General features: G+C 40.7%; 1 protein-coding gene across 1 annotated transcript; it reads right to left on the bottom strand.

Annotated features, from left to right (window-relative positions):
• Nucleotides 1–10,230: 10,230 nt before the first annotated feature.
• On the bottom strand, nt 10,231–11,406 carry LOC139448288 (glycoprotein 3-alpha-L-fucosyltransferase A-like). The gene has a single exon (XM_071229835.1). It carries the CDS (start codon nt 11,404–11,406, stop codon nt 10,231–10,233), a length of 1,176 nt encoding a protein of 391 aa, XP_071085936.1.
• Nucleotides 11,407–12,085: the final 679 nt, after the last annotated feature.

Raw genomic sequence — 12,085 nt, 5'->3', positions numbered from 1 at the left:
TATAAAGTTCGTGAGAGAATTATGAGTTAGAAATGAATTAATGGAGACATGACATTTCACATTTATCATAAGAGTATTCTGGACATTTCATATTTATCATTGGAATGGGGAAGCGTATTAAATTACTTTTGCTTTCTGCAAGTAAGACGTGCGAACTGTCATTGTTTTTTGTTAGCACACTCTGTTGGGTTTATTTTGTTGGGGGGGGGGGGGGGGGGGGGTACATAAAGAAAAGCCACGCCCTTACAAATCCGCGTGGCTGAGGGGTAGAGATTGAGATATACAGACTTGTAGATAAGTTAAAACTATATCTGATCGACATATATAAATGATGTCACGAAATTACTGACGCGCATGTAGAAACATATCAAACGTTATTAATATTTGGAGACAACAAGTTAAACGCAACAGAAAGAGTATAAATGACGTTCGATATATTTCTGCATGCACGTCAGTAATTTCTTCACATCATACTTGTGAAGAATCTATGATTTGATAAACTTTATAGCATCTAGAAAATGGATTTTCAAGAGATTCGTGTTCATTATTGCATAAACTACAGTGATCGTTTTCTCTTTCTTCCAATTTAATATAAACATTACCACAATTACTACAATTCGGTGTAAAATTATATAAGGAAGATTTTATGTATAACTATCTACAGAAAATTTATGAATTATGTTGAAGCAATTTTGGAGATAATTGTGTATTACCGTAGTGTTTAATTTAAGCTCCCATTCTCTGTGAAGTGTATTTAGGGACTTCACAAGGTCAGAAAGTAACCACTGTATTATGACGATTTATCCAATAATGTGGAATAGAATGTATAAGTTTCAAATAGAGAAGATATGTTCCAGTTAGACTAAACTTGTCTTTAAAACATCAAATTACTTCAAATGTCTGTCACTACGTCAGCAAAGGTCCGTCAGTGGTCAAGCGTTACTGTGCATTGGACAAGAATGAACACCACCGAGAGGAGAATTAACAAACGAATATTTATATGGGCGGATAAATCAACAAGAAAGAACTTGAACTTTATCTACAGAATATTGTATCGTATTTCACAAGTTCAGCTATTCCTGTGGAAAACGGCTTTTAGTTAAGACTGTGCAAAACGCTGCTTTTAGTAAGTATATAACCATATGGGAAACTAACGTCCAGGCGGAAACTGGAGTGCGCGGGTCAGGCAGAAGCAAACTTCGGACATACAAGTCTTTCTAGAAAAGGGGCGGGGTATATACATATAGTTATAGAAAGGAATTCCGTCCGTCCGTCCGTCCGTCCGGCCGGCCGGCCGGCCGACCTTCTTGGGACATTTTTTGTTCGACCTACAACTTGAAAACTACTGCATAAAACTTTGTGAACACTGTCTATACCAATAGGGGAGGTGCAATGCGAATTTTGATTTCAATATTTGGATTGTCTGACAAAATGCAGCTATTTCTAATATATTTACTTGGAATGTTTTTGCTCAAACAATTTTGAGACCTATAACTTGAAAACCACTTCATGGATTTTTTCCCTTTAAGACGCTTGAGGGGATTCAAATAACAGTAAGGCCTCGATTTGGGGAATTAGCTATTGCGAGCTAGCCTTTAAACAAGAGAGAAGAGAGCTGTGAGGTACTTAGGGTTTATTCAAGTAAGTGTGTCATACCATTCAAATTACATCAATTAATATATAATAGTGACGTACAATGATAATAATGATAATGTCCAAGATTATTGCGCTTATATAGCGACGTGCATGCACGTCTGTGTGTGTGTGGCTGCTTGTACTAGTCCGGACTGATGCCGATTTATAGTGCTAGCTCACTTAGATACCATGCCGCAGTTTAACATGAATACCCCACTTAGACACAGTATACTGACTCCGAGCCGACCAGTCCTTGTTTTAGCCCCTCTTTACCCCCACAGCTCTACTCGTATCACATTAATCATTACATCGAAGTTGTAATTTCGGTCTCTGTTATCTGCCCGTACCTGCCGACTTTATCTTTGATTACGTAATTTACTGTTCGCGTGAATGAGCTTGACAAGGAGCAGCCGTCATGGTCGACGAGTGGCGATAAGAACAAGAAATACTGGTCTAGCGACTTTCGAATTTTATAATTTCCTAGTTTAAGTTTAATTTGTGAAAAATATAAAAAGTACAATGAAATATATGCACTGTACTATCCTACTACATATTGGCTAAAATGACCTTATAGGCCTTAAGGGTAAAGAGACGTGTAATCTCATGGATGCAGACATGGATGAAATACATAAGATCCTGCCAAAAACTGGCATTATCCTGTTGGAAATGTTGCCGCGCAGAACAATAGTTCTTGTGATAAGATGTTTTATTGAAAGCAAATAAATTCATTGAAAGCAACGTACAGGGTGATAACTCGACAACTTTTGGATAGGTTATTCAGGTCATCGACACGAATTGTCCTTTCCTGTCTAACTTTTAAAGTGGTCTACTCGTAGGTAGCATTCTCCCACCCTCCCTCCCAATGTATGCTATTGTGCTGTAAATGCATATTTTAGAAGCAATTCATTATTACATTTTGCTCAATTTAATGTCATGTATGTTTAAGACCATATTTTAACATATATGTTGTTTTTCTCATCATTTATCTTTCAGCACTACCAGCAGTTGACATCCCCTACAAAGCATGAGACATTGACAAATGGAGCAGGTCAGTTGGTTTGGTTTGGTATGGCTATGGTTTGGGGTTGGTCCAGCGGCCTGCTGGAGGGGGATGTTCCGACGGCTTGTTGGGTTTTTGCTTGATTTAGCAGGGAGGCTTGCCGAGTGTTATTCGACGGCTTGTCGACAGGGGCAGGGAGGGGAGTTACTCATCTGTGGTTAGCCTCGTGGGTTATCTATCCTGGGGTTTGAGCTGCTTGGGTGTTTTATCTCCCCCAGGGTACCGCCACCAATACTGAATGAGGTGGTGAGGTGAAATGGGGTTTAACGTCGCGTCCAAGATTATTGCACTTATATAGCGACGTGCATGCACGTGTATGTGTGTGTGTGGCTGCTTGTACTAGTCCGGACTGATGCCGATTTATAGTGCTAGCTCACCGAGATACCATGCCGCAGTTTAACATGAATACCCCACTCAGACACAGTATACTGACTCCGAGGCCACCATGCCTTGTTTTAGCCCCTTAATGCCGAGCGCCAGACAGGGTAACAACAAGTACAATCTTTTAACGTCTTTTTGTATGACGCGGCCCGGGATCGAACCCCGGACCTTCCGCTCTCCGGGCGGACGCTCTACCACAAGACCACGGAGGCGGTCCAATACTGAATGAACTACGCCCATATTTTGCCACACACAAGCGTTTTGTTTTGTTTTCATGTTGGACGTTTTAATTGTTTGTTTTTTATGAATGGATATCACAATAGTTCTTTCGATAATGATAATAATCCCTTTGTATTGCTTTTTTCCATGATAGATATCATGCTCAAAGAGCATTATATCAAAACATGCTTGGACCGGATTCGTGTATTTTCAGTCCTCCATTATATAGCTGCAATACTGCTCTTTTCGGCATTGAACAACATTTCTCAGTCTTAATTTGATTGCATGTAAGTTAAACATGATTTCTTTGCACAGTTACTTATTGCTTACTCTTTGTACCGTCAACCTCACTTCACTGGCCCATGTGCTATCTAAATCAATCACGATACTTGTCAAAAATGGTCACTGGTGAAATATATTGCAACCACTATAAGTTCAGACACGTTTCCGCCCTTATCATTCCAATCAACATGTGCAGATCTGGGTGTATCAAACAAAATGATATGAAGTCTGACCTCTCCCCTTTCTTCCGTCAATAGCCATGACACTATTACATTCTCCACGATTTTTATTCCAGGGTTGATCCAAAAACGGACACACGCACGCACGCACGCACACACACACGCACACACGCACACACACACTTTCCCTCTGAAAATTACGCATAAATCTGCCATGACCGCCATCCTTTCCTCCCCGCAAAAATATAATTACAAATTACGTTTGAAAAATAGTCGAACTTATAAGTATCATCCCTCAGAGGAATAAGAGAAATCTAAAATATATCTAATATATATAACTTTGTGTCGAGATTTACAAAATTATTTATCCGTCTCTAATCTATATCCAAATGATATGATCCAAACACATTTAAAACACGATGACCTGATAAGGTAAGATACAAGAAAGCAAACACCGACAGGCCAGCGAGGTCATTGTGACCCTGTGTTCAACATCACTGTGCTTTTGAAGAGATTGTTTCTTCAAGCGCCAGAGGGTACCCGAACGTAGATATGTCTTTGAAAAGTCATGGTCTGGTCTATGATTGTGTTAAAAAGTGACATTAAAATTTAGAACGGACATTATCAACCAAATAACAAGTTTGACGCTTCACTGATATAGTATTGTTTTCTTAGGTGCAGTAACGGGAATGGCAACACAAGCGATGGCTTTGTTGGCATCAAAATGAAGACGTACCTTGGACAACCAAAATCCAGTTAGGTGTCCGACAGCGAGATTGAATCCTGTATAAACTACACCCGCCACCCCATATACTCCAACCAGCAACCCACCTCACACAAATAGATCTAGAGTTACCTTCAGGTGATCACACTGATGTACAATAAGCTGTTTTAAGCTCCTCTTTAATCCTCTAGATATATATTTATGGACTCATCTCGACATTCAACTGGGCCCTGGGTTTACGTCAATCAGTTTCTGCTAAGGGTGGTTGCTATGTGATTGTTGAGTACGGTGTTTTAAGTGTGTCAGGCTTCGGGAAGCGTATGAAATTACTATTGTTATCTGCATATTAGTCGTGCGAACTGTCGTTGTTTTTGTTAGCGCAGTGTGTACCACAAGACCACTCTTTTGGGTTTATGTTTTGGTTTTTTTAGATAAAGAAAAGCCACGCCCTAACAAACCCGTGTGGCTAAGGAGTCGAGATAGAGATATACATACGTGTTGAAACTACTACGTGGCTTCTTTTCAAATTTAAGAAACACTTTCTACTCTAATGGGAGAGATGCAGTGCAAAGTTTGATGTTGATATGTGTATTTTCTGAGAAAATATTAATCTTTTATTTATTTAGCTGAAGCAACAGCATCAACCATTGATTGCCCACCCCTTGAATAATCAGTAACAATCATTGAATCATTGCTATTTATATTCTTTGATGTTTCCCCGACTCACATAAATGTGTAATGACAATGTGTGACAGGTACATGCGCTCACCTTTTCGCGAACACCTGGTATAATCTCTATTTGATAGTGATTCATGAACACATGTTCATGATATAGTCAGAATCGTAAATGAACGATGTGTTTGGCAGAGATTTATTAAGAATATGGAAAGAGTTTTGTCGCTTTAAATTAAGTGTATAAATTAGTTCTGAAAGATCTACATGTATCTCGGATCTATCTAAAATGAAATTTATAATATCTGCTTGCAAATCTGTGCTATGTTAATTTACTTCCTCTTAACGTATGCAGTGTTTGGGCGACTGTTATCAGCCAAGTAATACTTTGGTGACGTCTTTTGGTTACAGGTTGTTTCATATAAAATTTAATGTTTAAGGTCTTGGTAAATCTAAATACAATTACATATAGAATCGACTGTCGTCTGTTCAACCGGTCAGAAATTGCTGAATGAAGGGAATCAATCAGGACTTTGAAAATAAAAGTACTTGTGGTTTTTAGGGCCGGTCGGGTAGTCTAGTGGTTAAAGCGTTCGCTCGTCAAGCCGAAAACCCGGGTTCGATTCCCGACATGGGTACAATGTGTGAAGCCCATTTCTAGTGTCCCCCGCCGTTGCTAAAAGCGGCGTAAAACCACGTACTCACTTGTGGTTTTAAGTCGAATGGATGAGCAGACGTCTGGAAAATTGGTTTTGTTCTGATTTTTCCCTGGACCCTAGCTGGGATGTCGTGCCACTTTTTATCGAAATCAGTCTTGCAGGTGTCTTGCTCTAAACATTAACTAGTAGCATTTGTAGTCGTAGTAGTAGTAGTAGTAGTAGTAGTAGTAGTAGTAGTAGCAGAAGCAGTAGTCGTAGTAGTAGTAGTAGTAGTAGAAGAAGTGGTGGTGGTAGTAGTAGTAGTAGTAGTAGTAGTAGTAGTAGTAGTAGTGGTGGTACTGGTGGTGGTGGTGATAGTAGTAGTAGTAGTAGTAGTAGTAGTAGTAGTAGTAGTAGTAGTAGTAGTTATTATAGAGTGTCACTAGAGTGTGGAGCAAATTAACTCAGCTCTTAATTGGTCGCAGCCGACTTAATTGGCAGTCAACACATCAGGGCCCACTTGCACAAAGCGATCTTAGCGCTAAGATGATCGTAACTCCAATACTTTAACATAGGCTTACAATAGTCGTAGCGCTAAGATCGCTTTGTGCAAGTGGTCCCTGGTCCGTATCTTGTCAAAGTGTTGTTTTAGCTACTCTCCTTTTTATCGCTGTAATACTGTTGTGTAGCTAAACTGGTTGTATATTTGTGCTGATGGAATTAAATTGTGATCTCTGTCAGCGCAGATTGGCTTCACCTTTTCTTTAATTGTCAATTATTAGTACAATTAGCCGTCATTAATAAACCTGTGAACCTATGACCAAGTTTACTCTTTTTTTTATGACACCCCTGATCATTGGAGCACAGCTCCGTGACACCTGACTAGACTAACATCTAGGCTCTCAAATGAACATCATTGACAGAATAAAAACAGTTGTTAAATTATCTTAATGAAATATAATAACAAGAGTCTTCAATATTTGATAAATAAACACCAGTTTTGTAAACTACTCCTGCCATATATAATGTTGCCTGTAAATACTGTTTTTGACACGAACCCTTGCTTTATTGTGAACTTGCATGGTGTTTGTTGTCTTGTACAAATGTGCATGTATATGTACTTGCTATAGTAGTTTGATAGATACCGAAAAGGGGCGGTCGGGTAGCCTGGTGGTTCAAGCGTTCGCTTCCCGGGAAGACCCGGGCTCGATTCCCGACACGGGTACAATGTATGAAGCCCATTTCTGGTGTCCCCCGCCGAGATATTGCTGGAATATTGCTAAAAGCGGCGTAAAACCGTACTCACTCATTGATAATACCGCCGTGTCAATGATGTTATCACACTTGATAAGGGTGCGGTCGGGTAGTCTAATGGTTAAAGCGTTCGCTTGTCACGCTGAAGGCCCGTGTTCGATTCCCGACATGGGTACAATGTGTGAAGCACATTTCTGGTGTTCCCCGCCGTGATATTGCTGGAATATTGCTAAAAGCGGCCTAAAACCGTACTCACACACTGATAAATACCGCCGTGCCAATGATGTTATCACATGTGATAAGGGGGCGGTCGGGTAGCCTAGTGGTCACACGGAAGACCCGGGTTCGATTCCCGACACGGGTACAATGTGTGAAGCCAATTTCTGGTGTCCCCCGCCGTAATATTGCTGGAATATTGCTAAAAGCGGCGTAAAGCCGTACTCACTCACTCACAGTTGAGATGTGTATGAGTAAACCACACAGTCGGTAATAATATGACGTGCATTACCACCCAGCTCCTACGCCTTAGCATTTGCATTAAACACACACACACTTCAATTGAATTGAGGACAATTGATGTACATAACACAACGCGATGTGAAGCTGCCTAAGGCTCTATGTATTGAATATTGTTAATGCCCAGTCCATTTGTTCTGTGTGCAGAGTAACTGGCTTCGAGTTGTGTTGAAACGTGATTTATATCAAGGTAATGTGTGACGGCCTAGGACAATCCACTCCCTTTGTTTAACATTACATTGTGTTCCCAACACTGCTCGCTAGCACAATATCAACAGGAGCATCAGGGCACAGCCATTCTCCAGGCAGGCAAAGCATCGCTATTTGGGTGTAGGGACGGAGCTGTTCAACGTATATGCATTCCGAAAGACGGAATGAATGTTTAAATGAATGGATGGCTGTAAATGAAGACATTGTGGCCAGGGCTTCGTGATCCTAAAATGTTAGGTATTGGGATTGCTCCTATCCTCAATAATACTCAATAATTCTCACAAGAGTAACATAACTGACTTTAAGAATTTTAAATGCAATATAAAATACAATTCATTGTCAAATGTACAAGACACTTCAAGGAAAAGCTACCTCAGCGATGTAGGCCTATTACGTAAACACTGAATGTCACCAAAAGTACTTGCCAGAGTTAGACGATCTTTCTGTGTATTAAGATAGGGGATTGCACATTTTAATTTAATATCATGATGCAAAACAGCCTGAAAACATGTTCTCCAATCGGGCTGAGATTATCACACACCTCGCAGATATCCCCTGCATCAGCATCATTGTAGCGGCAAGAGACACAGTATAAAACTCTCACCAAAAGTTTATTCATGTTTTTGTATTCATATCGTTGCAGCCTTAACGTTAGCGTTATCAAATACATACGTTGAGGATGATGAGGTTCAGAAAACTACAACGAGAAACAAAACTCTTGCTAAGTTTTCCACACAATTTAATATAAAACTGCCAAAGTTTAGGCAGCTGGCTGGGTTTAAAGCCTGTACCTCAGTAGTAACAAATGCTTTAATTATAGGTTCAAGTGATTTACTCATTCAACCAACGACACTTATGGACTAATGTTAATATTTTAAAATATTATAATTAACTTATACTTTTAATCATTTGAAACGTTAGAGTGAGTGTTCTGCTCGTACAACCAATGCCTTTTAAACATATATGTTTAACTACACTTGAAACGTGCAGGACTAACACAATATAACACTGCAAAATACTAGTATCAGTTCATCGTGTAACATTCTCTGTTTGTAATTATCACGCATTCACTTGTAGTAAAATGTACTACAAGTTTGTGAACTGGACTGCGGAATTCCCCTTTCAATGTTCTCAGTACCACACTTCTAACAAGTCCTCTTTTGTCGGAGTCGGTTGCGATCAGTCGTCCCATTGGCCAGTGGAGTCTGGGTGAGCTATGGTCCATGACCAGAACAATATTAGTCCACTTGCAAGTAAAGATACAAGATTCACTTTCCACCAACAAGACCAGAATACATTTGCAAGATACTGGATCCTTCGCCATCTCCGCTGCATGTAGACATCGTCATGTTGAAAATGACCTGAAGTGAGTGAGTGGGAAGGGTTTTACACCGCTTTTAACAGTATTCCAGTTATATCACGGCGTGTCAGCTTAATGTGTGAGGAAAGCCCGAAGTGATGCAGGTTTCAGACGTTTACCACTTTGGTGAAACCTACGAGCACGGGTATGGTGCTGACAAACCTAGAAACATAATCGGGGCGAACCGGGATTCGAACCCACAATCATAGGTTTCTGGTGTGCCCAAGGGACACAACTCTGCACGGCGAATCGCGGCGCCTTAGACGACTGGGCAACCCATGCCCCCAAAATGACCTGGACATATTTGACTTCATCATCAGTAGATGATTAGGCGTTTAAGGATTGAGATCGTCAGTTCTGTCAGATACAGTTGTGAAGTGTCGGGAGTTTACAATGGCTTCAACTTCGTACAATATTGTTCGATATGACATCATTCAAACGTTCATCAAACTCGCTGAGAAGAGGAAAACGAACCTGGTAAGACATTCCCAAACGCCAAAGATATGGCTTGCTGATCTAGGGTTGAGTTTCCAGTCAATATTACCTTTCAGAAGGTAAGACTGATTACGTTCCTGGCTCATTTCTGCTCCTGCTTGTTGCAGTTCTTTAGCTGCACTGATAAAGTTAGTACCATTGTCACACCATATTTCTTTGACAGGTCTATTGACATTGAAGCATGAAGGAACGAGTCTGTATCCAGAGAATTTGCTGTCTCAATATGGACGCCTCTGCTCACAAGACATGTAAAGAATGCACCAAAGTGTTTTATATTATCATTAACATACATTTTTAATAATTTGAAACATTAGAATTAAAGTGTTTGGTTCGTACAGTCATAAACATCAATATTTATATTGGCATTTGTATCAACACAAGCCTCCAGCGTGACCATCAGCATCACAATCAGCACAAACACCAGTATCGACACATGCAACATCTGGATCTTGAACACGTGTATTAAAGAGCACACAGAGAGAGCAAACATAGAGTTAGTTCTTTAACAAGTGTAATACAAGAATCAACTAGGGACTCCAACTGCCTCGTGTGCAAATCTTGAATTGATCTTCAATGATTATGACACGTTTTTACATTCCAAAGCACTAAGGCAGATCTTTTGGCTGTTCTATGCACTTTCCGTCCTTCAGCCATTGTTTCATATCTGTGTAAGATTTTCTCGTAGTATTCCTATGTAACTTGGCGCACAGCTGACACCTCCAATCAAAATCTGTTCCTTCTGAATAAATGTATTCATACTTGTGCTTCTTTTCTAAAATCGCCCCCATAGCTGTCTCATTGCTCTCCAAATATCGGATATAGTTCGCCAAACTCTTTGGACTGTCAAATGATGCCGTGTTGATGAAGGTTCCTTCTGGCAGAAGACGTTCATAGTCAGCGCCTCCACGAACGATGGGAATAGCTGAAGTCCTAAAAGTGTTGTAGAACTTCTCTGTTATGTAGTCTTTACATAGGGAATTTTCGAACGAAAGATAAAATCTATACGTGGTGTTTAACAGACCAAGACACTCGAAGGACCTTCCTTTTGGACAGTCATAACTCTTATTATTTCTGCAGGCGCCATAAATGTCGACATCAATATGTTTCCGCAGTTCTCCAACATACACTTCCCTCTTTGAGGGTGTACCACAGTTGCTTACAAACCAAGCAATAGATCGGCTTTTCCGTCTTACAACATCACTTATATTCACACTGCCTCCAGTGTACACTATCCTATTGTAAGGAAATGGTATATCCGAATCCAGTCGGTACGTCAATGTCCAGTTAAAACGTCCATTCCAGTCAGGACGGAAAATCGTGTTAGTTGAATAGTGGGGAGGTGCTTCCCATCCATACATAATCCACACCTGGTCCCACTTGGTGTTTGGGTGTTTTGATGATGGCAAATTAACGCCATTGACAACCACAGCATCAGCTGATGAAATATGTGCCTCGTCTGTACTTATTTCACACGAACGAACGTAACAGTGGGCGAAAGATGTAACTGTCTTGTACCAGGGTGGGACGTTCATCCACACAATGCGTTTAGTTGCATGTGGAGGATCTGCTGAAGTGATGACCACATTTCGTCTATGAAATACGAGGGGATGCTTTTGAGAGACCTCGAGAATGGACCTTTCTCTTGTGTTAACTTTTGTTGAATTGAAAGTTGTGATTTGGAACACAACCACATCTGGATTAACTGTCCAATAGAAAGCCAGAGCAGCGAGAGTTGTCATTGACAGACATATAAACAAACATCTTTGGTAGTTGGAATTCATTATGTCCGGAGCTGAAAAAAACGTTGTAAAGAATGATTATTATGGCATGCTTCATTTCTTTTATGGACAAACATTGTGTCCTGAACACTACCAAACTAATATTCAATATTCCTTGGTGTTGTGTGTGCATGAAACTTCTACATGTATTTGCCCACGTGAATTCCGGCTTTGTTGGTTGGTATGTTGTTTAACGCCGCACTCGGTAATATTCCAGCTATATGACGGCGGTCTGTAAATAAACGAGTCTGGACCCGACAATCCACTGACTAATATCATGAGCATCGATCCACGTAATTGGGATCGATGACAAGCATCAACCAAGTCAGCGAGCCAGACCCGCCGATCCCGTCAGTCGCCTCTTACGACAAGCACGGTCGCCTTTTACAGCAAGCATGGGTTGCTGAATACCTATTATACCCTGGACCATCACGGGTCTCCGGGTTGGAAAAGGACCCCAATGCGAGTCAGTGAGCATGGTTTTACGCCATCGTGAGCAATATTCCAACTATATCGCGGCGGGGTACGCCAGAAATAGGCTTCACACATCGTGCCCATGAAGGGAATCGACCCCGGGTCTTCAGCGTGACGAGCGAAACGCTTTAACCTATAGGTTAATACACCTCCCCACATGTGTTTGGAACATTGCCGACAAAATAAGACCAAATAATGTTTGAAAGTT

This window comes from Haliotis cracherodii, unplaced genomic scaffold (genome assembly GCF_022045235.1).
Source record: "Haliotis cracherodii isolate W230 unplaced genomic scaffold, xgHalCrac1.p SCAF_7, whole genome shotgun sequence".
NCBI lineage: Eukaryota > Metazoa > Mollusca > Gastropoda > Lepetellida > Haliotidae > Haliotis > Haliotis cracherodii.
This window is presented reverse-complemented; position numbering and strand designations above follow the sequence as displayed.

What these genes read in the sequence shown, in the direction of transcription:
- LOC139448288 (XM_071229835.1), bottom strand. Translation starts at nt 11,406, where the DNA reads ATGAATTCCAACTACCAAAGATGTTTGTTTATATGTCTGTCAATGACA.